The sequence below is a fragment of the Erinaceus europaeus genome, chromosome 19 (assembly GCF_950295315.1).
Source record: "Erinaceus europaeus chromosome 19, mEriEur2.1, whole genome shotgun sequence".
NCBI classification, from domain to species: Eukaryota; Metazoa; Chordata; class Mammalia; order Eulipotyphla; family Erinaceidae; genus Erinaceus; species Erinaceus europaeus.
In genome coordinates, this window is record NC_080180.1 from 56,074,842 (window position 1) to 56,100,119 (window position 25,278).

General features: G+C 41.3%; 1 protein-coding gene and 1 non-coding gene across 8 annotated transcripts in view; both read left to right on the top strand.

Annotated features, from left to right (window-relative positions):
- Positions 1-25,278, top strand: part of SLC10A7 (solute carrier family 10 member 7) — a 227,014-nt gene that overhangs the window by 44,766 nt on the left and 156,970 nt on the right. Inside the window, exon 5 of one of the 7 annotated variants that reach the window (XM_060178980.1) lies at positions 12,616-12,729. The exons of the other annotated variants lie outside the window; for them this stretch is intronic. Coding sequence (XP_060034963.1) covers positions 12,616-12,633 — 18 coding nt within the window. The 3' untranslated portion in view covers positions 12,634-12,729. Of the gene's footprint in view, positions 1-12,615; positions 12,730-25,278 lie in introns of those variants that run through there. 7 annotated transcript variants of the gene reach the window in all.
- Positions 13,861-13,991, top strand: LOC132534799 (small Cajal body-specific RNA 8). Its single transcript, XR_009546498.1, has one exon. It is a non-coding gene; the product is annotated as a small Cajal body-specific RNA 8 (non-coding RNA).

The window sequence follows — 25,278 nt, forward strand, 5'->3', positions numbered from 1 at the left end:
CTACACCCCGACTCCCGACTATTATTTCTATGACTATTTCTACTTCTTTTCTGTGAAAGAGAAATCGGCACCATTTGGATTTTTTTTTTTTTGCATGCAGTTAAAATTAATGTAAACAGGATGGTTTTTGAAGAGTAGGAGACGGTAAAGCAGACTGAGCACTGGTAAAGCACACGCTGAATAGGATTCAGAATCTTCTGATAGTTCGAAGGCACTTGAAGAGCCAAATTACCACCTGCTGTCTAGTGGAAAAAACGCCTCACTGAGTGTCCTAGATTTTCTACCCCTTTAGATCATTTGGAAATACAGATCAACATGGAGATGTTTTGTTATTTAGCTATTACTTTAAAAAAAGATATTATTATTATCATTATTTTTATTTTTACCAGAGTACTACTCAGCTCTGTCTTATGATGGTGTGGGGGAATTAAACCTGGGACTTTGGAGCCTCAAGCATGAGAGTCTCTCTGCATAACCATTATGCTATCTATCCCCACCCACTATTCCTCTTTTTTAAATTTTATTTTATTTTTTGACCAGAATACTGCTCATTTCTGGCTTATGCTGCTGCTGGGGATTGAACCTGGGAGCTCAGAGCCTCAGGCAAGAAAGTCATTTGTATACTTAGTGGTACCTGGTGGTAATACTGCTATTCCTAATGATAAGTATTAAACACTAGGCATGCGGGGCATTTTGGGAAATATTCTTTCATAATCTATTTGCTAGTATGTCTGGGGCTGCTTTGGGGTTGACTTCGTCTCCTGAAGGAGGGTGATAAGAGCATTTGAGTGGGCGCTGGGCAGTGGCACACCTCACTGAGCTCACATGTTACCTTGCACAAGGACCCTGGTTCAAGCCCCCACTCCCCACCTGCAGGAGGGAAGCTTCACAAATGCTGAAGGGAATCTGCAGGTGTCTCTCTTTCTCACCCTCTCTGTCTTCCCCTCTGTTCTCAGTTTCTCTCTGTCCTGTCAAGTAAAAAGAAAAGAAAAAGAAAAAAGTGGCCATTGGGAGTGGTAAATTCCTTAGTGCAGGCTCCCAGCCCCAGCGATGACCCTGGAGGCTGAAACAGCCACAAGCAAGCAAACAAAAACCTGGAAGTGGGAGGGTGAACCCTCATGAAGCCTCAGGAAAGAGAGGACAGGACGGGCGTTGTGACTCTCTGCTTAAGGGAAGACACTTAAAAGGTCCTGCGTTGCCATTGTCTGAGTTTCCATATTCTTTTCATTTTAAATGTGTTTTTTTGAAATTATGATAAAATATACAGGACATAAAATTAAGCATTTTAACTAATTTGAAGTGTACAGTACAGTGGCAATATGCACATTCACACTGCTGTGTATGAGTCTCTGCTGCCCTGGACTTGTTGACCTATTAAATAATAGCTCCTACTCCTTCCTCTCCCTGAGCCCTCGGCAACCTAATTTCTTCTTCTTCTTCTTTTTTGTTTACATTCCTTTAAAAAAATAAATATTTATTTTTCCTTTTGTTGCCCTTGTTTTATTGTTGCAGTTATTATTGTTGTTGTTACTGATGTTGTTGTTGTTGAATAGAATGAAGAGAGGAGGGGAAGACAGAGAGGAGGAGAGAAAGATAGACAGACCTGCTTCACCACCTGTGATGCGACTCCCCTTGTAGGTGGGGAGCCAGGGGCACGAACCTTCTGCCGGTCCTTGTGCTTTGTGCCACGTGCGCTTAACCTGCTGCGCTACCGCCTGAGTCCCCCAAATTTCTTATTTTCTATCTCTGTGAATTTGACATTTCTAGAAACCTGATTTAAATAGAATCGTATTTGTCTTTTTATGACCCATGTGTTTCACTGTAACATAATCTTTTGCTGTACTCAGGAAATCATTTAATCTTAAATGAATTATGATTACTTAAGACTGTCTTTCTTATCTTCATCTTCTGACAGTTTTCATCTGTAGTTGAAATTATCATAAATAATTAACAGCAGATAGTGTTATGATAAAATAGGGTATTGGAATCTCTAACTTATGAAATGCAGTACAGGGTAGATATCATTATGTATTTATCTGTGTTTGGTAATATACAGACAATTGAAACATAAAGCAATGATTTTCTCTTAATAGTAAGTACGAGATGAGAATATGAGCATTTTAGCAATTTGGTGAGTTTTCACCCCTCCCATATGAAGATATAGATGTAATATCGTAGTGTAAGTTTATTACATATGTGATCCAAACGTATTAGAGGTAAACACAATGCCATTTTAGAATAAAACTCATTAACCTGTTATCCCATTTGACTTACACTCCACTTGTGTAACAAATGGTAAATTATTATTTTCTTTCTCAGACTATATAGATTTTGGGGATTGGACAATAATAGCTAAAGAAAAAAGCATTATGGTGTTCAGGATTATTTATTACCTTGGGGAAAATATTGATGATCTTTGTCTCTTGATTCAAAAGTAGCACGTTGTCCTGGACTTGACGGGCTTCTTTCTCACACTTGGTTTCTGCAAAAGCACTTTACAGAGAAGTACACTTTAATAAAACCTACAGGCAGGTCGGTATTTCAAATGTTTTCCACAGAGTCACCGTTAGAAGAGAAAGGACAGGAGTCGGCATGAGAGGGTATACACGGTACTTGCAAGTCTGAGCCATTACCCCACAGTGCTGGTGGCAACCTTCAGCCGACAATTAAAATCTTTGTTTTATCAGCCATTACCCAGCCCTAACAGATGGGTGAAGAATTAATTTGGTTCATTTTTTTTTCCTCCCACAACTCTCTCTTACACATTCTTACATTCTGTGTGATCAGTGAATTTTTAACGATGATGGGTGAGCCTGCAAGATACTATCTATACATCTATCCACTTAAAGGACGTCCAAGTAAAGTCACGAAGCACAATAGCCCCCAAGACCCTTGTAGACATTTGGAGACAATGTGGATACCCTCGTCCACTCAAAGAAATCTGCGAATACTGTAATGTTTTTTCCCTTGCCAGGACCCTCCTTGCCTGGTGTCATTTCTTGTGCTCTCCTGGGAGGAGATTAGTCTAAAACAACAAAGTAGCCAGATGTCTGGTTCTGAGAGTGTCCCAGAGGCCAGGGGAGAGTAGGCGGCAGAAGCCGCGTGGGGCTGGAGATCAAAGATACCTGAGAATTACTCATGGGCACAGAGTATGTGTCCTTCCTATTATTAACAGTCTGAGAAAATTTGTTTCTCTAATTAACCCTTTTGTTGGAGTAACCTTAAATTTTAGCAAGCCTATTTCTCTTTTGATATGCTTTCTTTTGTGTAGTTTTGAGAAGTGCACAGACCAAAAGGCAAGGAAAGAAAGGAAAAGGCACTCGTGTTTGACTGAAAAATCTCTAAGCTGTTATTCTCCTCCAGAATAGATATGCTATGCTGTGCATGATCATTTATCATGAAAGAAATGGGATAATGGTGCTGAGGTAAAATGACAAATAGAGTGAGGTGTTACTTTTTTTTTTTTTTTAATGTATGGAAAGGTATTTTCTTAAAGCTCCGCTCCATACTTTAAAAGCATTGTTATTTGAACGTTTGACTGTTTTACAGTAGAGGTTTTTAGATCGCAGTTTCCTGGCTTTGAAGTGAATTCAGAATAAACCCCACTGGTGGCAAGGCTGTACCTTACTAATGGCTGACCTCTTTCTTTGCACATTGGCACTGTGATGAAATGCTCATTAAAATGTTTGCTGTCCTGTACCTGTTTGCTATTCTGCCTGGTTTAGAAGATGCACATCTGGAAGTTGGGAATGCATGTATTCTTTTCTCTGAATTTGAATCCTAAAGCCTCCAAAACCTTTCAGTCAAATTTTTTTGAGTAGGTAGCTAAAAATCCTACTGTAACTCTTGATGTGTTAACCTCTAGACCAGAATATCAAAGGAGAGGACAAAAGACTTTGGTTGGCCTTACCACTGGGTTTTATTCCTGTTCCACATCACCATGTTCCAACAAAATCAAGTGAAAGCCTTATTCCTGTCTTCCTTGGCATAAAACCATAAGACATTGTTATCGAGATCCTGTTCACCACCTCTTAACACTTTAAAGTGCTACTACACAGTCTATAGTATGTAGGAATATAATTGTGGCGCAAAAAATACTGTCACAATATCATTAAGCATAATTAGGGCTGTGAATTGACAACAAAGAACAGGTATTTCACCTGAAGGCTGCCTAAAGTAGGCAAGGCTTCCTGGAACTTCTTAGGAAAAAGAAGCTTCTCGGGATTGTTCATAAAAATTAAAATAATTTTCTGATTTGTTATGAATAGTTTGTCACAAGATTGTAAGATTACAATGTATCTACACCACACCCACCACCAGAATTCTGAATCCCCACCCTCCGACCTCCCAAAGATAACCAGAGTTCTGACAAGTCTTATAGTTTGCTTGCTTCTGTTTTGTTTTGATTTTTTTTTTTTGGCAAGTTCATATAAATCAAATCTCTAGATTCCACATCTGAGTGAAACCGTCTGGTAGGTGTTTTTCATCTCTTGACTTATTTTGCTAAGCATCATCACCTCTAGTTCCATCCACTTTTGTCCCAAAGTGTTCATAAGAATTAGTTGGCTTATATTTCTTTCTAGATTTATGCACTGAAGCAATGGTTATGTTTGACTTCTTGCCCAGAGAGCAAGAAGGGCAGCTGTACTCTCTCTGAGCAGATTTTGTTGTTGCTTCACTGACAAAGGGTGATCTGTGTTTTCACTCTTTCTACCTGTCCTTCTGTTCCTGGCTATCCCCTAGGGGAATCAAAGCTGCCCCTCTGCCCAGGCTACTCATCTGCCTTCCTACTGTGACTGCAAATTGAGTGAGTGATGCCCACCACCCATTAATATTTCCAAGTCCCAGCTAGATAGTAGCTTTCTCTAAGGAAGTAGCATTCAGCAGAGTAAAAACACCTCCCAACACCACAGTATTGTTGGCAGGCCCATGGAGTTGGTTATATAGCAAGAATTCATCTCAAGGAAGAAACTCATTGTTCCAAGAACAAGGTTAATGGTAGAAGTGGCACACACACACACACACACACACACACACTCACTCACTCACTCATAAGTTGAGTCAGTGATGCCTACCATCCATTAATGTTTCCAAGCCCCAGCTAGATAGTAGCTTTCTCTAAGGAAGTAGCATTCAGCAGAGTAAGAACACCTCCCAACACCACAGTATTGTTGGCAGGCCCATGGAGTTGGTTATATAGCAATAATTCATCTCAAGGAAGAAGTTCATTGTTCCAAGAACAAGGTAAATGGTAGAAGTGGCACACACAAACACAAACACACATACACACACACACACACACACACACACCCCTGCAACACTGTTTCACTGCTCATGAAGCTTCTCCCCTGCAGGTGGAGACCAGGGACTTGAACCTGGGTCCTTGTGTGCTGTAATCTCTATGCTCTGTCAGGTACTCAGCTATCAAATTTCTTTAGCTTTCATGTAAAGTTTTTATTAATTCTCACCTGTTCCAAAGTTTTGGAACATCTGTTCCTGTTTAAGATAGCCTTGGACACTAGAATTGCCTGAGAATCTGAGGCTGCAAAGCCATAGAATTAGACCTTCGCGGATGGGAGGGTCTCCTCAGTGGGAAGAGTGAGCTGGCATGATGCTCTGGAACACAGTCTGGGAAGGACAGTTGTGCTCAGTTACAAAAGAACGACCAGTGCTTGAATCCTTGTGACTTCCAGCATCTATTGCTAAAATAAATGGTAATATGATTTTTAAAACAATATTCATTTATTTTTATTATGGAAATATGAATCAAAACCACAATTAGATTTTACCTTACATGAGTGAGAATGGCATACTCAAAAAGAAAGAACAAGATATGTGTCGAAAAGAATATGGGGAAAAGGAATATATGCATTGTTGGTGAGATTGCAAAAATGTAGCTTTATGGAAAACAGCATGAAGGTTTTTCAAAAAATTAAAAATAAAACTCCCACATAGCCAAAAAAAAGTGTAACTAATATATTATCCAGAATTATACTTAGCTGAATCAGGGCATCATAACTCTAATCTCCAGAGAATATTCAGGAAATATAGCAATATCACTCAAGTTAAGGCTTTAGTAGCAAAACTAAGCTCAGGAATTAAAAAAAAAAAAAAAAAAAAAAACAAAAGGCCAACATAACCAGTGTTGCACAACATATGGTAATACGATTTTTTAAAAATATAGTTGAAAATTAATTTTTGTCATTGAGTATATCTGTTTATGACAGATGACAGCCAAGAAATATCTCAAGTGGAATATTTTTCCTTTTACAAGTAAGATATACATGACTCACTATGAAGTGAAACTTCAGCTGGTAGATAATCAGGTACCTGACAATAATGCTTGGGAGGCTGGGTTTTCTGAAGACATGAGGCTCTGTTATTTTAGCCTGGGGACTTTGCCTGGGGAAATTGTGTGTGTGTGTGTGTGTGTGTGTGTGTGTGTGTGTGTGTGTGTGTGTGTCCACAGCTGAAGGGCTATTCAGGAAGCAACAAAGTAAAATAGCATCAGTTTCAATGAGTAATTTTGGTATCTCATCCTTAATTTTATCCTTGGCAGGAATGTCAAAATATACTAGCTGCAAACACCTCTGAAGTCATGTCTACATTACCCAATTGAACTGGGTAGATAAAGTCCTTAAGAAGCCTCCAATGGAGAGGATGGGACATGGAGCTGTATGGGATTGGAATTGTACCCTTCTTATCACACAATCTTGTTGATTATTATTAAATCACTAAACAAAAAAAAAAAAAGAAAAAAAAGAAAAGGGGGCCAGGAGGTGGCTCACCTGTCTGAGTGCACATGTTACAGTGTGCAAGGACCCAGGTTCGAGTCCCCTGGTCCCCACCTGCAGGGGGAAAGCTTCACAAGTGGCAAAGCAGGGCTGCAGGTATCTCTCTCCCTGTCTATCACCCCCTTCCCTCTCAATTTCTGGCTGTGTCTATCCAATAAATAAATAAAGATTTAAAAAAAAAAATATATATATATATATATATATATATATATATATATATATATATATATATATATATATAAAAGAAAAAAAGAATCAGATAGTTTCCCCGTGGGGAAGGAGGTCTTTTCTAGTAATTTTCTGGAGGGGAGGGAACACTCTGGTAAAGTCACAGTGAAGATGTAGTGTACTTCAAATATAGGAATAGAAGCCTCAAGGCCCTGCTATGGGGAGGGAAAGAGGCAGATTTGGAAGCTGGCGTATCATCTTTACACACCAGTGTGGTGTTATTCACAGCCTTTCTCATTCCTGCTTATTCCTACTTAACCTGTGAAATCACACTTTCTTTCAGTTTTTTTATTATTTCTTTTTAATTGTAGCTTCATTCAAAATTGAATTGTTCATGGTAGAAATGATCTGAGAATTCTGTCTTTTATTTCCTACTCTAGCATCCTTTAAAGACCAAATTATTGAAGCTGCCCACATTGCTCTTTTTAAGTGAAAGCCAAATTCTTACTAATGGAATAATGAGGTTGGTATTTTTACATGAATGTTTTTCTTCTGTTTTCCCCAGAGTGGGAGCATACCTCTTTGAGGAACTAAAAGGGTAAAATCTAGGCTACCATTTATTCTGTCACCACATGGCTGTTTACTGTTTTTCTAATCAAAAATCAGATTTCTGTATTTAATGACTAGGAAGATGTATTACGATTGTCAGAATATAGGATTTTGTGAAGAATAAAGAGCCTTTAGGATCCCCAAAGATCAGGAAGGGTATGTGTGTAATTTTGCTGTTTAATTCATATAGAAGCATTAATATTTATTATTGACTTTAGTATTTGGTATTTACACTTCCATCAACGTATAACATAGTATATTGTTTAGAAACCATTAAATAGCTTAGGATTACTCACAAAGAAGGAAAAAATTGCTTTTAGTTTTTTTTTTTCTCCTTTATTTGAATTTTACCCTGGTCCTTTAGTCAAGAGCAAACCAATTTGTTTATCATGAGGACATTTACCTTATATAAAAACCTTGTCTGGTATGTGTGGGAGTAATCCAGAAACCTGACAGCTTGCTAAATGGTCACCATCTCCTGTTAATGTAATGCCTAGGCTATTATTGCTAAGGTAGCAGAAGTCACCTTGACCATGAAAATCAGTGCCATGTGCAAAAATGGCTCTTGTTACTTAATTTTTACTTAATTACTGGGATATGTGTAAAACATCAGATTGGCTGACTTAACTATAATAGTTTCAGTCCTGTAACATTTAAAATTCATAGAAATATTCCATAAATGCAGTTTGGCTTTACCAGAAGACTCATTTTTTATTAAAATACACATAGAAAACCACAAATCCAACATTTCTAGGAACTCATTTTTTAAAAAAACAAATACTTGATCAGTAGAAACCGTTTTCCTACCCGAATTAGTAGCCCTATGCTCTTCTAAATAGTGCTACTTGGAATATTTCTAAAAGAGTCTTCCTCATATTAAATTAAATATCAAGCTGTACACCTTCTTTCAACCCTTTGTTAGATGAAACTTCACCTAGGAAGGAGATTGCTGCATTTTATTCATTTCAGTGGATTGTAATTGCAGACATGTGTTTATAGCATTTTAGAGATGATCTTCTGTAACATAAAAACTGCATCCTTTTAGTGGAATACATCCCTTGGCTTGACCTTATTTGATAGACATTATGGCTTGAAAAGAAGAAAAAAATCACACATAGGGCTAGAGACCTTAGCTGTCTAAAAATAGAACAGGTTTCTAGTGGAAAAGAAAGCGTACAAGTGGATTAGCATTAAACAAATGGTCACTAATAATTTGAGATTCCAGGAACTAATGCTGTGATTACTTTTATGGCTCTCTGTTCCTTCAACCCAAGGTAGTGACCCCTACACAAGAGGAGACATGTATGCTTTGTGCCAACTCAGAGAAGTAGTAAAACATTTCAGAAGTGATTGTTATAGGGTCCACCTCCCACCCCCACTCCCCATCTTTGTCCCCTTGAGCTAATAGCTATGGCCGTCATTCTGGTCACCCCCTACCTCTGGTCCTCTTCTATCCACTGAAGAAGCTTGAGACAACCTGGGCCCAAGCAGTAAGCTTTACCAGCCTGGGCCTTTGCACTTGAAATTTGGGCTACAGTCTCATCTTGGCTGACTGCAGCGAGAGGGCCTTCAGACAAGGAGCCATTGCAAAGTTAAAAGGCAAGAAGTCAGTCCCCTGGAAGCAATGCAGAAACGGAGATTCAAGTCGTAAATAAGGAAATGCATCAAGTACATTAAGCAGACATAGAAAAATGGATTTCTGTCTTTTGTAGGAAGGTAATTGGGCACCGCAGCTTGGCAGGAGCTGGTGCTATTGAGCTGGCTGGAGCTGCCACAGGTTGATGGGCAGGTGATCAGGCAGCTTCTGCTGGGGTCTGCACAGGAGGCCTACCTAATATGCTGTCTGCCCTAAGGGCCTATGGGAACACAGTTGGATTATTATGTTAATGCATGAGCCTGCTGCCCTCTTCCTATCCCAGCTGGGTTCCCTGTTGTTAGGAACTGCTTCGCACTGACAGTGGAGTAATATGCTTCATGATTGAAAGGGCAAAGGGGCTTGGAAGGAAAAAAAAGTAAAAAAGAGTAGGCTTGCACAGATATGTAAATGAGGGAAGGAGAGCTGGAGGAAGATTTCATTGCAAGTACAGAGAGAAAGTTTATTAGAAAGTTCTTTCTCCATGCACTCTGTGAAAGCACTCCCTTCTTCCTTTTCTGGGCTTGTGTTCCCTCCTATTGCTGGCGTGCAGTACATGGCAGTGGTTTAACAGGCAACACATAGGGGGATGTGTTTCAAGTGTGACAGGCCAAATCTTTGGTATTCAGTGCATTTGGGGGCACCGTCAAAGCAGCCCCTCAGTTCTGTGGTATTTCACAGGGAAGTTATCGTTCAGATGTGGGAGGATTTCTGTCTTGTGGTGGCATTGCTTTAATTCTCTGAGTTTCTGGTGAGCCTTCAGAAAGCTCCCCAAACCTGTCTTTTGGGAAATGGGGGTTTGTGTTGGAGGGACGCAGTGGTTGGATGGGTTGGATATTTTCTTAGAATCAGGAGTTTGTCATGAGTGGTGGGTGGTTCAGGTTGCAGTAGCATTTCATCGTCAGTTGAGGTATTTTATTTTATTTTATTTTATTATTACTTTGCTGCCAGAGTTATTGTCGGGGCTTAGTGCCTGCACGACTTCCACTGTTCCTTTCTCTCTCTCTCTCTCTCTCTTTTTTTTGGTATGATGGTGAGAGACAGAGATCTAGAGGGAGAGGGAGAGAGACAGTGAGGAGAGACACCTGCAGCCCCGTTCCATTGCCAGTGAAACTTAAGCTTGATCCTCAGCCATTTTAGCTTGTGCACTTTAATGGGTGGGTCACCCTCACACCCCTTTCCTTGAGCTTGATGTCCTTACATAGTAAGAACAGGGTGTAGTCTTTGTTATCAATAGACCTTGACAAACCCTTGATCTGCTGATTACTGCTACCTACTCTTAGATAAATTACTGCTTATCTACTTCAGCTGTAAAATGGGTGCAGTGTGCATTTTAAATGTAGACTAATGAATAGGAGCCATTTAGTCCAACATGCATAGAATGACTACTCATAAAACACTTGCCATTATAATGGTACTCTACTGCCATTGGAACAGTTATGCTTTTAAGTTATTGAGCCATTATTTCAATATGTATGACTCCGTGTTTCCGTTGAATTGAAGACTCTCTGTCTTTCCCCCTAGGTTATCTTTTTTTCCACCAAGTCTTATTAAACCGGAGTGATTTTTAGCTTCAGCTAGAATATAAGACAGGGAAATATTCAAATAGATATTGTTTAACTCAAAGCATTAAAGGCTCCTCAAAGAAATTACTAGAGTATATTCTTAAGTAATTAGTTTTAGAACAAGCTATGCTTCCCATGTTAAAAAAAAAAAGCAATGGAAAAGACAATCTAGTGGCGTTGATTTCTGCTCTGTTTAGCATGTGACTAGATTGGAGCAAGTTTCTAAGTGTGTAACTGCTTTTTATTTTCTTTGATTACTTTTTAAAAAAATTTCTTTATTGGGGAATTAATGTTTTACATTTGACAGTAAATACAATAGTTTGTACATGCATTGCATTTCCCAGTTTCCCATATAACAATACAACCCCCACTAGGTCCTCTGTCATCCTTTTTGGACCTGTATTCCCCCCACACACACACCCAGAGTCTTTTACTTTGGTGCAGTACACCAATGTAACTGCTTCTAATACATTCATTTATTACAACTATTAACAGAAGGGCACATGTCGTTTAGAATATTCTTAAATACAGTGTGTCTTTTGCTTGGTCAGTATCGCACAAACTTACTGTGTGAGATGACGTGTGTCAGTGAAGAATACACATTCTGCCTGGCACACATTGAAGGATTAGGAGGTCCTAGGTTTGTTATTAGTTCTAGTACACACCCACACCAACAGAACAGCTGTTACTAGTCTTGTCCTGCAGATTTAGAAGGAAGACCTTCAGGAGACTCTCAAGGTCAACGAATGCAGGAAGTCTGGGTCTAGTATAGGCTCTGTTGCCTTGTAGCGGCCATGTATTTGGTGGAAAGTATTGGTGGGGGCTGGTGGAGCGTGCATGCTACCACGCGCAAAGACCTGGGTCCCAGCCTCTGTTCCCTACTTGCAGAGGAGAAGTTTCATGGGTTGTGAAGCTGGTCTTCAGGTATTTCTCTGTCGCTCTCCCTCTCAATTTCTCTCTGCCCTATCTGCACCCATGAGAGTGCAGTGGATTCATTGACATGTCAGTACTGAGCCCCAGCGATGACCCCAGTGGCAAAAAAAAAAAAAAAAAGAAAGAAGTATTTATGAGTCTTTCTAATCATTCTAATACATTGGTTTAAAATTTGAGGCAGACATTTTGTGTTAGAATAGAACAGGGGCTCTTTTTTGAAAAGGGAGTTGTCTGCCTGATTTACATATACAGAATAATGAGAGGAAGAATCAATTCTATCTAAACAAGTTTTCTTTGTAGTTATAGCAAAAAAAATTTTTAAGCCCATATTCATAGTACCAGTTTAGTTAGTTACATAACACCTGCAATACTGCTTCTCCAGTTGTAAAGCTTCCTCTCTGCAAGTGGGGACCTTGAACCTGGGTCCTTGTGTTGCTGTCATGTGTCTACCCTACCAAGTGCCCACTGCCTGGCCCCTTGCTCTGTGTTTTTAAAAGTCTTGCAGTTTTTGTTGTCTATGGCTTTCACTTCCTTTGTTAAATTTACTCCTAGGTATTTAATTCCATGAGTATGGTTGTGAGAGGCAGAAAAACTGGCTTTGTCTCCTCCTTGTTAATTAATTAATTAATTATTGCCACCATTGCTATTCCTGGGACTTAGTGCCTGCATAACTCCAATGTTCCTTTCTATAGAAAGTCAGAGAGAGAGAGTAGAACAGGAAGGCAGAGTGAAGAGAGAAGAGGAGACACATGCAGCGCTGCTCCACCACCTATCAACTTCCTCCCTGTAGGTGGGGACCAGGGCTTGAACTTGGGTCTTTGCTCATAGCCATGTGTGTACTCTACTGGTTGCACCACCACCTGGACCCGTGTCTCCTGCTTTTATGGCATTTTATGCACTATCTCTCATTTAGGACTCTGTGAGTTGCTGATCATGGGGGAAACTGGGATTCAGTTGGTTAATGAAACCTTTTGGAAGGCAGTTTTCAAACTATGAAGAAGCGAGGCTAAATGGAAGCCAAGTAGAGTTCTTTCCAGGGGTTTTGGAGGTGAACCAATTGGTTTTTGTCCTCATTTCAGCACTGTACTCTTTTAAATCTCATTTCTAGTCCCTCAGGTTCTATAATTAAGTCTTCAGTACTATACATTTTTATTAAATGTTTTTTTTAATTCCTATTTGCATTTCAGATAATATAACAAAATGTATGTGTTTCAAATATTCACTGCATAATTGTGATTAGGACATGTTATCCCTCAAAAGATGTTAATTGCGATTTAAATTCACATTGAATTTAATTAAGTGAGTTGGGGATTAGGAAGTGGATGTAAGGGGGTATGTTAAGGGAATACGTTTTAGAAAATTATCTGTATTCTTTACTCAGAAAAAAAAAAAGTAAACCTCTTTCAACTTTAAGATGAGAAAGCTGAGGGAACTATGGAGCAGAAGAGGAAGATTCAAGTCTTGTTAAATCCTCAGATTGTGTTCACCGTCCAGACCTAGAACTTAAGCAGATTGTGGTCAAAGAAGGATAGTTTGGGTGGCTGATTCTTATTCCTTGTGCCAGTCCTTCAGTGTTTGTTTACTTAGTTGTTGTCTGATAAAGACTTTTGCTAAACAGAGACTTAGAAAATATATTTTATTTGAGCTGGGAGTATGGATTGACCTGTCAATGCCCATGTCCAGTGGAAAAAAATATTACAGAAGCCAGACCTCCCACCTTCTGCACCCCACAGAAACCTTCAGTCCATACTCCCAGAGGGATAAAGAATAGGGAGACTTCCAGTGGAAGGGAGGGGATATGGTGTACTGGCGGTGGGAACAGTATGAATTATACCCCTCTTATCCCATAAACTTACTGATCATTATTAAAGCACTACTACTAAAAAAAAAAGTTGAAAAATAAGAAAACACAAAGCAGAACTTGGACTGGAGTTGAGGTATTGGGCCAAAGTAAAAGACTCTGGGCTGGGGGCTGGGGGCTGGGGGTGGGGGGAGGGTGCAGGTCCTGGAACATGATGGCAGAGGAGGACCTAGAGGGGGCTGAATTGTTATGTGGAAAACTGAGAAATGTTACACACGTAAAGACTACTGTATTTTCCTGTTGACTGTAAACCACTAATCCCCCAGTAAAGACTATAAAGAATATATCTATATTATTTGGGAGGCTGATACACAAGTAGGGATGAAGTACTGCTCTACTTGTTACTACACCTCCCTAGAGCAGACTGCCTTCCGATGACCTGGACGAATTGAGAGAGGTCGTAACGGTTAGAAACAGGGCGAACAGTTTTTTGAGAAAAAAGCAAGCAAACAAACTTATATTTATTTATTCTGAGACGGAAAGAAATTGAGTGGGTAGGGAGAGAGACTTGCAGCACTGCTTCACCGTTTGCAAGCCTTCCCTCTGCAAGTGGGGGCCAGGGATTTGAAGCTGGGTCCCTGTGCACTGTAGCATGCTCTCTTCCAGGTGTGCTGCCACTGGCCTCTCCTAAGGAGATACCTTTAAGAACTGCAGAGAAGGGTGGAAACGGGTCTTCTGATCTCCCATGTCCTGCTCCAGGGTTTTTTTTTTTTTTTTTTAGAAATACTTGGATTATAACTGGCATTGGGTATATATATACACTTCCTATTTCAGCAATGCTTTTCTTTTTTTTAAAATTTCTTTTCTTTTTAATTTATAAAATGGAGATATTGACAAGACCATAGCATAAGGGGGATACAATTCCACACAATTCCCACCGCCAGAACTCCATATCCCATCCCCTCCCTGATAGCTTTCCTATTCTTTATCTCTCTGGGAACATGGACCCAGGGTCATTATGGGATGCAGAAGGTGGGGGGTCTGGCTTCTGTAATTGCTTCTGCTGAACAGGGGTGTTGGCAGGTTGATCCATACTCCCAGCCTGTCTCTCTCTTTCCCTAGTGGGGCAGGGTTCAGGACACATTGGTGAGGGTTATCTGTCCAGGGAATCTGGTTGGCATCATGGTAGCATCTGGAACCTGGTGGCTGAAAAAGAGTTAAGATATAAAGCAGAGCAAATTGTTGACTAATCATGAACCTAAAGGCAAGAATATTGCAGATGAAGATTGGGGGGGGGGTCTCCATTTTGGAAAAAGCTAGTAGGTTTATTTTAAGTATTTATCAAGGGGCCCATGACTTTATTAGTTTTTGCCTGAGTTTGACAGCTAATGTGCAGGTGGGCCAAAGGTATTGTCTGTGGAGGTGGAAAGATGGATCAAGGAAGAAAGTAGCTCCCAAATATGGGGAAAGTATATAAGCTGTAAACCCCATCGGTTTGATCTAGGGCCCATATTCAGCACAAGAGCCTGGTCACCTCTGTGTCCCTGTAGGTCTGAGCTCGCATTCTGTGGTCATAGCCAGGAACATTCTAGGCTTCACTTATTGCGGGACCCATATCTTCTTCTTATAACAAAAGTAGAACGAGTTCCTTGAAAATATAGGTAAACAGACCAAAAAACGAAAGCACTATGGTCCTACTGGTGTGATCACAGTATTATTATCTTCATTGTACCCTCCAGGACTGTTTCTCTGCTCATGTGTTTAGCAAAGTGAAACCGTATAATGATCTGTCTTGTAATCCTACTGGTCTCCTTAGACTGTGAGGATGTCTCAGTGGAATTTGTTCTGGAATATTCTTTTTAACAACTGCTCACTATTCTCACATGTGAATGTTCAATAGTTTGTTTTTATCCCAGAATAACATTTGCTCTTGAAAAATGGTGTCGTGGGAGTCGGGCTGTAGTGCAGCGGGTTAAGCGCAGGTGGCGCGGAAGCACAAGGACCAGCGTAAGAAATCTGGTTCGAGCCCTGGCTCCCCACCTGCAGGGGATTCACTTCACAGGTGGTGAAGCAGGTCTGCAGGTGTCTTTTCTCTCCCCCTCCTCTCTCCATTTTTCTCTGTCCTATCCAACAACAATGACAACAATAATAACTGCAACAACAAAACAAGGGCAACAAAAGAGAGTAAATAAATAAAATAAATATTAAAAAAAAGAAAAATAGTATTGTGTTGGAGGTCCTTTTATTGCAAACCATTTCAAGTGAAAGACACCGGTGGCACTGCTTAATTGTTTGTGAGGCTTCCCTCCTCAGGTGGGGACCAGGGGCTTAAACTTTGGCCCTTGCACATGGTAATGTGTGTATTCGACCAACTGTGCCACTGCTTGGCCTCTAACAATATCTATTTTTTAAAAAAAGCTCTGCTCCTTTGATAGTTTTCTGCTTGTGCCATTGTGTTTCTTCTTCTCCATTCACATAGGCTCATGTGGTAACTTAGTGTCTGTGTAGTATCTGCATCCTGTTTTTATAGAAATGGACATTTGATGAATATTTTCATTCCAGCCCCTCCTTCCAACTTCTACAGCCTAGAGAATAATTTGGAGGGTGACTTAGAAAGTTGTCCTTTTCCTCTACTTTACTTCGCTCCGAAGACGTGCACATCACAGCTGCTGAGGGTGCTGTTCCATTCTCTAACTAGGTTATAATCGCATCTGTAGGAGCATCTGGGGACAAGACCTTTAAGCTTTTCTTTCTGTCTTCTTTTTTTTTTAATCACACCTTTGGATCTTGGAGAATCTGAACTTATATAAGAATGTTTGGGCTACTGTTATTACAGTGAAACCTTCTGAGAGTATCTTCACAGGTAATTTTTTTTCTTTCTTCTTCTTTTTTTTTTTTTGGAGAAAGTCACTTACAGATATAAAACGTTTGACCAGAAGAAAGCCTCAGGTTGTCAGAGTTACTTACACCCCGATGTTCAGCTGGGCCTCTTTATTAAATCATCTCTTGGCAGTCCATTAGTTGTGGTGCTACAGCCATCGCATGGCCCACTAAGCTAATATACCTTCAATCACGAGCAGAAGGATAACCTTAATAAAAATCTGAAGTCGATTTAGTGCTTCGCTGCTTGCTGACTAGTGTTTTACGTTTTAGCGTGTCTATACAATTTCCATTCTGTGTATTTTTGATCTTCACATACATCTTACCTACATCGTGCATTAGAGTCGAATGAAGAGTAATAGCCTGCAGAAGGGAGAGTGTTTGGGAGCTCTGCCTAGTGATCCTGCTGCACTAGCTGTCGCAGACTGTGCAGACTCTGAGCAAGTCCCCTCTCACACTGGGCTCTGCCCCGCCCGTCCATGGGGCTACACTTAGCAAACTGACAGTATTTCTCTGAGCCACCTTCCCATGCTTCTCTCTTACCTGTTGAGTAATGAAATTCTGCTGGATGTAACCCAGTGATACTTTTCTTTTTAAAACAATTTATGTATCTCTGGCAGGGGGGCTGGGCAGTGGCACGCCTGGGTAAGTCCACATAGTACTAAGGACAAAGCCCTGGGTCAAGATCTGAGTCCAAGCCTCTGGCTCCTCACCTGCAGTGGGGCTGCTTCAGGAGCAGTGAAGAAGGTCTGCAGGTGTCTGTCTTTCTCTCTCTCAATGTCTGGCTGTCTCTATACAATAGATAAGTAAAAGATAATAAAAAATAAAAAGAGGGGGAGGCAGAAAGACAATTGCAGCACTACTTCACCGCTCATGAAGCTTCTCTCTTGCAGGTAGGGACCTGGTCCTTGTACATTATAATGTGTGTGTGCTCAACCAGGTGCACCACCACGGGCCCCTTGTCTCTCTCTTTCTATCTGAAAACGTTGTCCTGGAGCAGTGAAGCCCCAGCAATGACAGAAATGAAAGAAAAGCAAGTTGTTGTTTTCGCCGGGCTGGCTTCACGGGCGGGTAACAGACGACCCAGGGACTCATGGTTGAGCTGTACGCGGTATCTCTTTATTCATGCAGGACGCAGTGCAATCTAAACCAAGCTAAGCTAAAACTAAAACTACAATCTTGTCCTTATAAATATACTAGCCCAGTAGGATGGGAACAGGATGCGACGCAGAGAGGGTGGAGAGAAAAGTGACTGGTGAAAATCAGGGTATGACAAGGAGAGGGGGCGGAGCAGGCAAGAATTCTACCACTTCTTCTTCTAGCGTTTGCCCTTCTTCCGTAGCCAGTCAACAGCATCAGGTTGAGCCTGATGTAAAGTTTCGAGACCTCCTTTGAATCTGGAGAGGTGGCAGTCGTTGACTATGTGGGTCATAGTCTGTCTGGAGCCACAGGGGCAGTTCGGGTCATCTCTGGCTCCCCAGCGGTGGAACATAGCGGCGCACCGGCCATGGCCTGTTCGATAGCGATTGAGGAGGGCCCAATCATAACGTGCTAGGTCAAAGCCGGGTGGACGCTTGCAGGGGTCTGTGATGAGGTGTTTGTTCTTTACCTCAGCTGACTGCCAGCTCTGTTTCCAAGAGACTGGAACAGAGAAGTTCGGTGTAGGCGTAGGAGACCAGATTGGGTGACGAGATGTCAAGCGTTGGACAGGGTGGGCGAAGATATCCGCATATATTGGCAGGTCCAGTCGAGCGTAGACGTGGGAAATTAACTTAGATGATGCGGCATTCTACCACTGAACCACCAATGCCCTGGAGGGAGGGTGGTGCTTGTTAACAGCGGTTATGTAAATAGAATGAAGTGGTTATGTAAATAGAATAGTGTTAAGCAGGGGGGATTAAACTAATGAAACAGAAGGGGTTTTTAAAAGCATACCAACACAAGTCTTAGTATAAGCACATAACTTTATTGTGTACAACTCCTTATTACCTTAGATTTTACCTTCTGTCCCTTTTTTTGTTCTACAACAGCAGAACTAAGAATTTGAGGCCAGATGGGTTAAGATATTACATCGCTGTGGTAGGATATGGATATTAGGCTCAGCATAGAGCTTGACAAAAAGCCCTGGACTTTCCAGAATTGTAAGAGTATCTTTGCTCTTTAATTATCCCAGAGCATTGTTCAACTTTGGCTTATAGTGGTGCTGAGGACTGAACCTGGGACCTTTGGAGTCTCAGGTATGAAAGACTTTTTCCTTAACCCTTATGCTGTCTCCCCAGCCTACATCTTTGTTTTTCTAATGTGACCCCCAGGGATCCCTAGGTGACTTCTGGACGAGCCCTGATCGTTAGAAAGAGGAGCCATGTGATTAGAAGGCTGTGACTGTCACTCACTGGGTGCCCTGGTGAGGAGCTGGGGTGGAAGGTGAGTCAGTCAGGGATGCCTGCAGAGATAAACCCAGATTCAAAGCTCTGTGTACTGAACTTCAAGGGTGCTTCCTGGTTGGCAGACACATTGATTGGCAATTAGAGGGATTACAAAGGCCTTAGAGTCCACAGGGACAGGCCATTAAAGTTTCCAGTCCTCACTCTTGAGTATATTCCTTTTTTTTTTAATTTTTATTATATTTCTCTACTTATTGGGGAGAGACAGCTGGAAATCAAGAAGGAAGGGCATGGTTGAGAGGCAGAGAGACAGAAAGAAACCTGCAAACTCTGCTTCACCACTCAGAAAGCTTTCCCCCTGCAGTTAAGGAGGTGGGGTCTCGAACTGGAATCCTTGCCCATGATAGCGTGCGCTCAACCAGGTGCACCTGGTTGATGATATAAGTATTTTTCTTATAGTAAAACCATGGTGGCGTGGTAGCATTGCCAGTGAATTCCAGAGTCAGTACTACTGAAGGATTCAACTGGGAGGAGTTTTGAGAAGAGATTTCAGATTCACCACTTGACAGGAAGGAAGCATTGGTGGCTTGGGGACTTAGGTTTCACTAGTCTTCATTTCAGTTTCTTTCATTAGTCGCCTCTTTCTGTAACTCCTTTCTGTACTTAATGTTCTGTTTGATTTATCCATCTTCCTATATGTTTGGACTCAGATCATCTCTTTCCATGGTGATATTCAGTAACATGGAGTTCATGTTTACGGCTTGAAATTGGCCTCAGTAGCAGTGCTTGCAGGACAAAAAGCTGCAAATATAAAAAGGGTGTTCCTCCCCTCATCCTGAGAGTCAGTAGTGTAAACACTTACCACCACACCACACCCCTTGTGATAGGAATAGCACAGATCTCTGAAATATTCTCAGGGGACCTAACGAAAAGATCTCAAATGAAAAGTTATTTCAGAAAAGGAGTGGGATTGACTAGTGAAAAACATGATTAAAATACTGATTTGGAATCTAGAACTGTTGAAGAGATTATCTTATCCTGAGGACTCAAAGAGTAAGATAGGTAGGTTCCCTTTGTTAGGGATTTCAGTGTTGTTTCTGTCCTCTCCCCACCTCCCCCCACGACTCTTTGAGGAAAACTGCCTTGATTAGATGATCGGCAGAGGTTCACTGCAGTTTTGTGAATTTGTGTTATTTCCCAGAAGATGGTAGGAAGGCTCTTTTATCGCTAATGAAAAGCTGATGAGAGAGTTATTGCTGAGGGATTGATCCATTGCCCTCTTAAGAAAGCCCTGTGATTCTCAGTCCTAATGGATGGAAAAGAGCAGAAATAACAGAGTTCGGTAGCTAGAGTCTAAAATTTGCAAGAAGCATTAGATGGCTTGACACAGGTTGTCACTTACGTTTTGTGGATGCCCTTTAGACATAGTGTTTGGGGAATTCTTGGCCAATTGCCCTGTTGGTGTGCAGACAGCTTACTTCATGTGCTGGATTAGCAAGGGCTTCCATTAATTGATCAGAAAAATGCTTGTCGTCTATCATTGGGAGGTATTGAAAAAGCCCACTTTAAAGGAAATTTTAGTAGGTATTTTCTGTGTTGCCATCATTCTTTGATCTCATTGATTTCTTTGCATTGTTGTCATTATGTCTTGTCTTCTAACTCTGTGCCATCAGCCTCGGTCCTTAGCTCTGTAAATTGCTTGATGCGTTTATGTTGAATGAATGAATTATTAGAGGAATGTGACTTAATTCCATTTTAGGCAGGACATCAGAAACCTAAATGGTTAAGAACAAGCAAACTTCTGGAATATTGAGAAATTGGCATTTAAAGATATGGAATGTCAAGTCGTGTGTAATAGTTCAATTGAAGTTCATTACATTTTCTTCAGCCTCACTTGAGATGCTTCCAAGTGCTTGAGGAACTGATAACTAGGATATATTATTTATGCTTGTAGTTGGTATTCGGAGGTGCACCGCTCATTCATCTCTGAGTGTTCAGTGTTAACACAGCAAATAGGACCACTGAGGTAGTTTCTTCTAATATTATTCTCAGCTCCACTCAGACATTTTGTTCTCAGACACGGACTGTTATGATACATGCATAACACTGTTCAAAGTCTGCCTGGAAATTTAAAGAGAGAGACTCTAAACTTAGTTGTCCTTAGCAATAACATTTATTGTGTGCCATTTTTTTCTAATAAAAAAACCATACAATAATCAGTACCAAAATCTTGAAAATTAAGGAAAAACACAGAAAAAAAAATCTATATTCTCATTACTCCAACATTACCACCATTATTGTTTCAGCGTGAGCCCTATGACAGATATTTGTCTGTTAAAAGTATTATGTGGAGACCAGATATTGGCATACCTGTTAGAGTGCACGTTATAATGTGCAAGGACCTGGGTTCAATTCCCTGGTCCCCACCTGCATGGCAAATCCTTTACAGTCAGTAACACAGTGCTGCAATCTCTCTCTCTCTCCCTCTCCCTCCCCCCTCTTTCTCACTCGCTCTCTCGCCCTCCCTCTTTCTCTCCTTTCCCTCTCTCTTTCTCTCCCTTCCCTCTCAATCTCTACCCATTAAATAAATAAATAAATAAGCTGAAAAATAGTTTAGATGTCCTATGTCAAGTAGGCAGTTTGTGAGTAAGGGAGAGCCAAGAGGGCTGTCTGCAGATGTGTTCCACTCTGACTTTGTCACTGGCCAATGTCACAGTAGAAGAAAGGCCTTTGTCTCTCTAGAGTGGTGTCTTCATTTCTAGGCCAATGCCATGGTGTCTCAGGGCAGCATGATTTCACTGGAATTGACACCTCTGAATTCTGATATTTCAACAAGGATGAAAAATGGAATGCATTTGATTTGGTCTGTATGCATCTCCATTATGAATCAGGTTTAAAACTCTTGGACAAGAATTAATATTATTGAGGTTCGTTATTTTATCTTTGGTCAGTGCAGGGGGCTTTACCATTCTGGGCCAGCTTTTTCAGGCAGAAAGAGAGAGACAGAGACAGAGACAGAGGGAGAGAGTAAGTGAGGAAAAGACAGCACAGCAGTGCAGCTTCGCCCAATGTGATGGAGACAGGACTTGAACGTGCGTCTCATGCATGGCAAAGCAGGCACCTTCCTAGGTGAGCTGTCTCTCTGGCCCCAGGTTTTGCTCTGAAAAACCCGTTGCATTTAAAGTAACACATGTCTCCTGAAACCAAATAATGATGAGTCAAGCCAGTAAGCATGTTTTGGGGAAAATGCTACAGCAGTTCTCACGAACCTTTAAGTAAGTTAGCAGAAATAAGAGGTGTGGGATCATTGCTGCTTTCAATACATAGATTTTTGCTTTAAAAAAAAAAGAGTGAGAGTTGGGCGGTAGTGCAGCGGGTTAAATGCAAGTGGCACAAAGCTCAAGGATCAGCATAAGGATCCCAGTTCGAGCCCCCGGCTCTCCACCTGCAGGGGACTTGCTTCACAGGTGGTGAAGCAGGTCTGCAGGTGTCTATCTCTCCCCCTGTCTGTCTTCCCCTCCTCTCTCCATTTCTCTCCATCCTATCCAATAACGACAACATCAATAACAACAACAATAAAACAACAAGGGAATAAATAAATAAATAAAAAAAAATATTTTTAAGAGCATGCTGAGGAGGAAATGCAGGCGTCTGGCTACTTGACTGTTTTTGCAGGTCTGGGAAATTGATTTTGTCTACTCCACGCTCACTGTGAGAACAGCAGCTGTGGTGCAGGACATGCTGCTGAGGGTGCACAGAGCTTCCCAGGTCTTACAAGGGACGAGGTTTGTCTTTGAGGGTTAGTGTGCAATCAGGCTATCTCTGTGGAACCATTTTTTTTAGTTCTACCATTTTGTACTTGGTTTTTTTTGGGGGGGGGAGGGGGGCATACATTCTAATGGTTATTTAAGAGTCCTCCTGTGCTTCGAAAGGAATCTGAATATATGTGCCTTATTTATTTATTTATTTATTTATTTATTTATTTATTATGAAAGCCTCAGCACAATGTAGGTTATTCCATCAACAGCATCCATGACTGGGAGCTGCTGTTGGAACAATATGTAAAAATACAGCTTGTGAAAGATTTCCTTTATTAACTGTCATCACCGGCAGAATATATGTTCAAATAAACGTTGTGTAATAACTAAATTTGAGATTAATAGGCCCCTTAAGAAACAGCGGAGTCATTCAGAATAGTCAGTGAAAAATAGGCCTGCGGGGCTGGACCAGGCACACGTTGTCCTGTTTCCACGCTCTCCGGCGTGCCTTTCCCATTTGTCACTGTCGCAGGCTCTGCTCTCATTAAAACACTCCTGCACACAAGCAACTTAATTTTCTTAAAAGGAGAGGACACCTGATTCAATTGAGCACTCACAAACCACCATGCCTCCTCGAATATCTTTTTTTTTTTTTCCTTGCCTGGATTGAGATGAATAGTTACAAACAAGAATAGCCTCCCCCCACCTTCTCACGCCGCCTTGCATCCCAAGTTGAAGGATATTCATTTTTCCATGGGATCAAGACAGGGGCCTGCAGAAATAAGCAGCAAATACGGCTCCCTCTCAGACAAGCAGCCTTCTGGCTCCTGCTCTCAGCCTACATGCATGTGAACTTCTGCTCATTCCCACAGTGCTCCTAAAACAAGAATGAAGGTGGGCCTGCGGACCCTGAGTTGGGAGCGCTACCTGTGCTCAGCGTGGTCTCTTGCTTTCATTTGGTCAGGGCTTGGTAGCAGCTGGGTGGCAGCCTGCGTTTACATTCATTTGTTGAGCAGAAATGTTCAGCAGGGATGTTTAAAACCATCTCCCACTTCTTTCCTCACTGCTGCTCAAGAAATGCAGTGACGCAATCAAATGAGCACTGCCGGTCTGACAGTAAGCCTGGGGCATCACCTCTGTAATTGACGCCCCATGTATTTACCTTTCTGTGCTGTCACTCAGCTCACTTATATGTCTGCAATATACATGCAACTCAAATTTATGTGTTATGAGACTCATGTACTGAAAACGGTTGTCATTAAGTAGTCCATTTTAAATGGTCTGAGCAATTAAGATACTTAAAAACCAGTAACTATTGACTTTAATTTTTAAATATTTATTATTTTTTTCCTTTGATAAGACAGAGAGAAATTGAGAAGGAAAGAAAAGGTAGAGAGGAGGGAGTCGGGCTGTAGCGCAGCGGGTTAAGCGCAGGTGGCACATAGCGCAAGGAGCAGCATAAGGATCCCGGTTCAAGCCCCCGGCTTCCCACCTGCAGGGGAGTCACTTCACAAGTGGTGATACAGGTCTGCAGGTGTCTGTCTTTCTCTCCCCCTTTCTGTCTCCCCCTCCCCTCTCCATTTCTCTCTGTCCTATCCAACAACGACAACATCAATAACAACAGCAATAATAACTACAACAATAAAATAACAAGAGCAATAAAAGAGAATAAATAAATAAATATATTTATATATATATAAAGAAAAGGTAGAGAGGGAGAGAGAAAGCGACCCCTGCAGCACTGCTTCATCCATCGTGAAGCTTCCACCCACCTGGAAGTGGAGACTGGGGGCTTGAATCCAGTGCTTGTGCATGGTAAGGTCTGTATTGAATTGGGTGCACTACCACCCGACCTTAGTAATTGACTTTTAAAACAGATAGGATAAACTTGATTCTTGTGTGTGTGTATGTGTGTTTAACCTTTCTTTTAACAAAATACTTTATAATCACAAAGACTTATTGTTTCTAGATTTTATTGAAGATCAAGGATTAGAATTCAATTCTTCCTGTGTTATTATTATTGTTGTTACCACTACTGCCTCTCCAAAGGGAGCCTATGCTTAGACAGGAAATCATTGTCACGGGTGACTCAGTGACTGGAGTGACACACACTCACATCAGTGATGACCTTTTCTGCAACAAGATGCAGTTTTGCTCTCCAGCGACCATCACCAATAGCCAGTTTGCTGTTTAAGTGACGTGTTGTGCCCTATGCCATGCGAATGAGCGATCATGCTAAATAAAACTCAGTGTGCTCAGATGTACGTCTCAGAGGAAGCACTTCTGATGTCTCAACTCGCCTGGCTCATCTTTGATCCTTTTTCACCCTTGTTTTTGAACATGATTGTGCCAGTTAGACTTCAAGTAACAGAAAATCAGACTAAAAGTGGCTGAGAGAAGCAGGGACGGATTTTTCTCATATCCTAACATGCCTGGAGGCAGGGGTTGCTGGCATTTGTTCTGTGGCTCAATGATATTGAGCTGTCTCTCTCCTTGCTATTGGCCTTTCTCTCTGGGACGCAAGATAGCGTTTGCTGCTCTGGGTGAGGAGAAGGGCCGCGCCAGAAACTAACCTTTCTCACCCCTTACCATCGAGCGGATATCAATTTCTATTTCATTGTCCACGACTTTGCTGCATGGCACCCCGGAGCTTTTCTTCTCACGTGTGTTTTTGTGCCTTATTTAAAAAAAAAAAAAATCTTGCAGCCCAGGAAGAGTCACGGTTTATAGAGAGTTGAACTTGGGTGCATGAT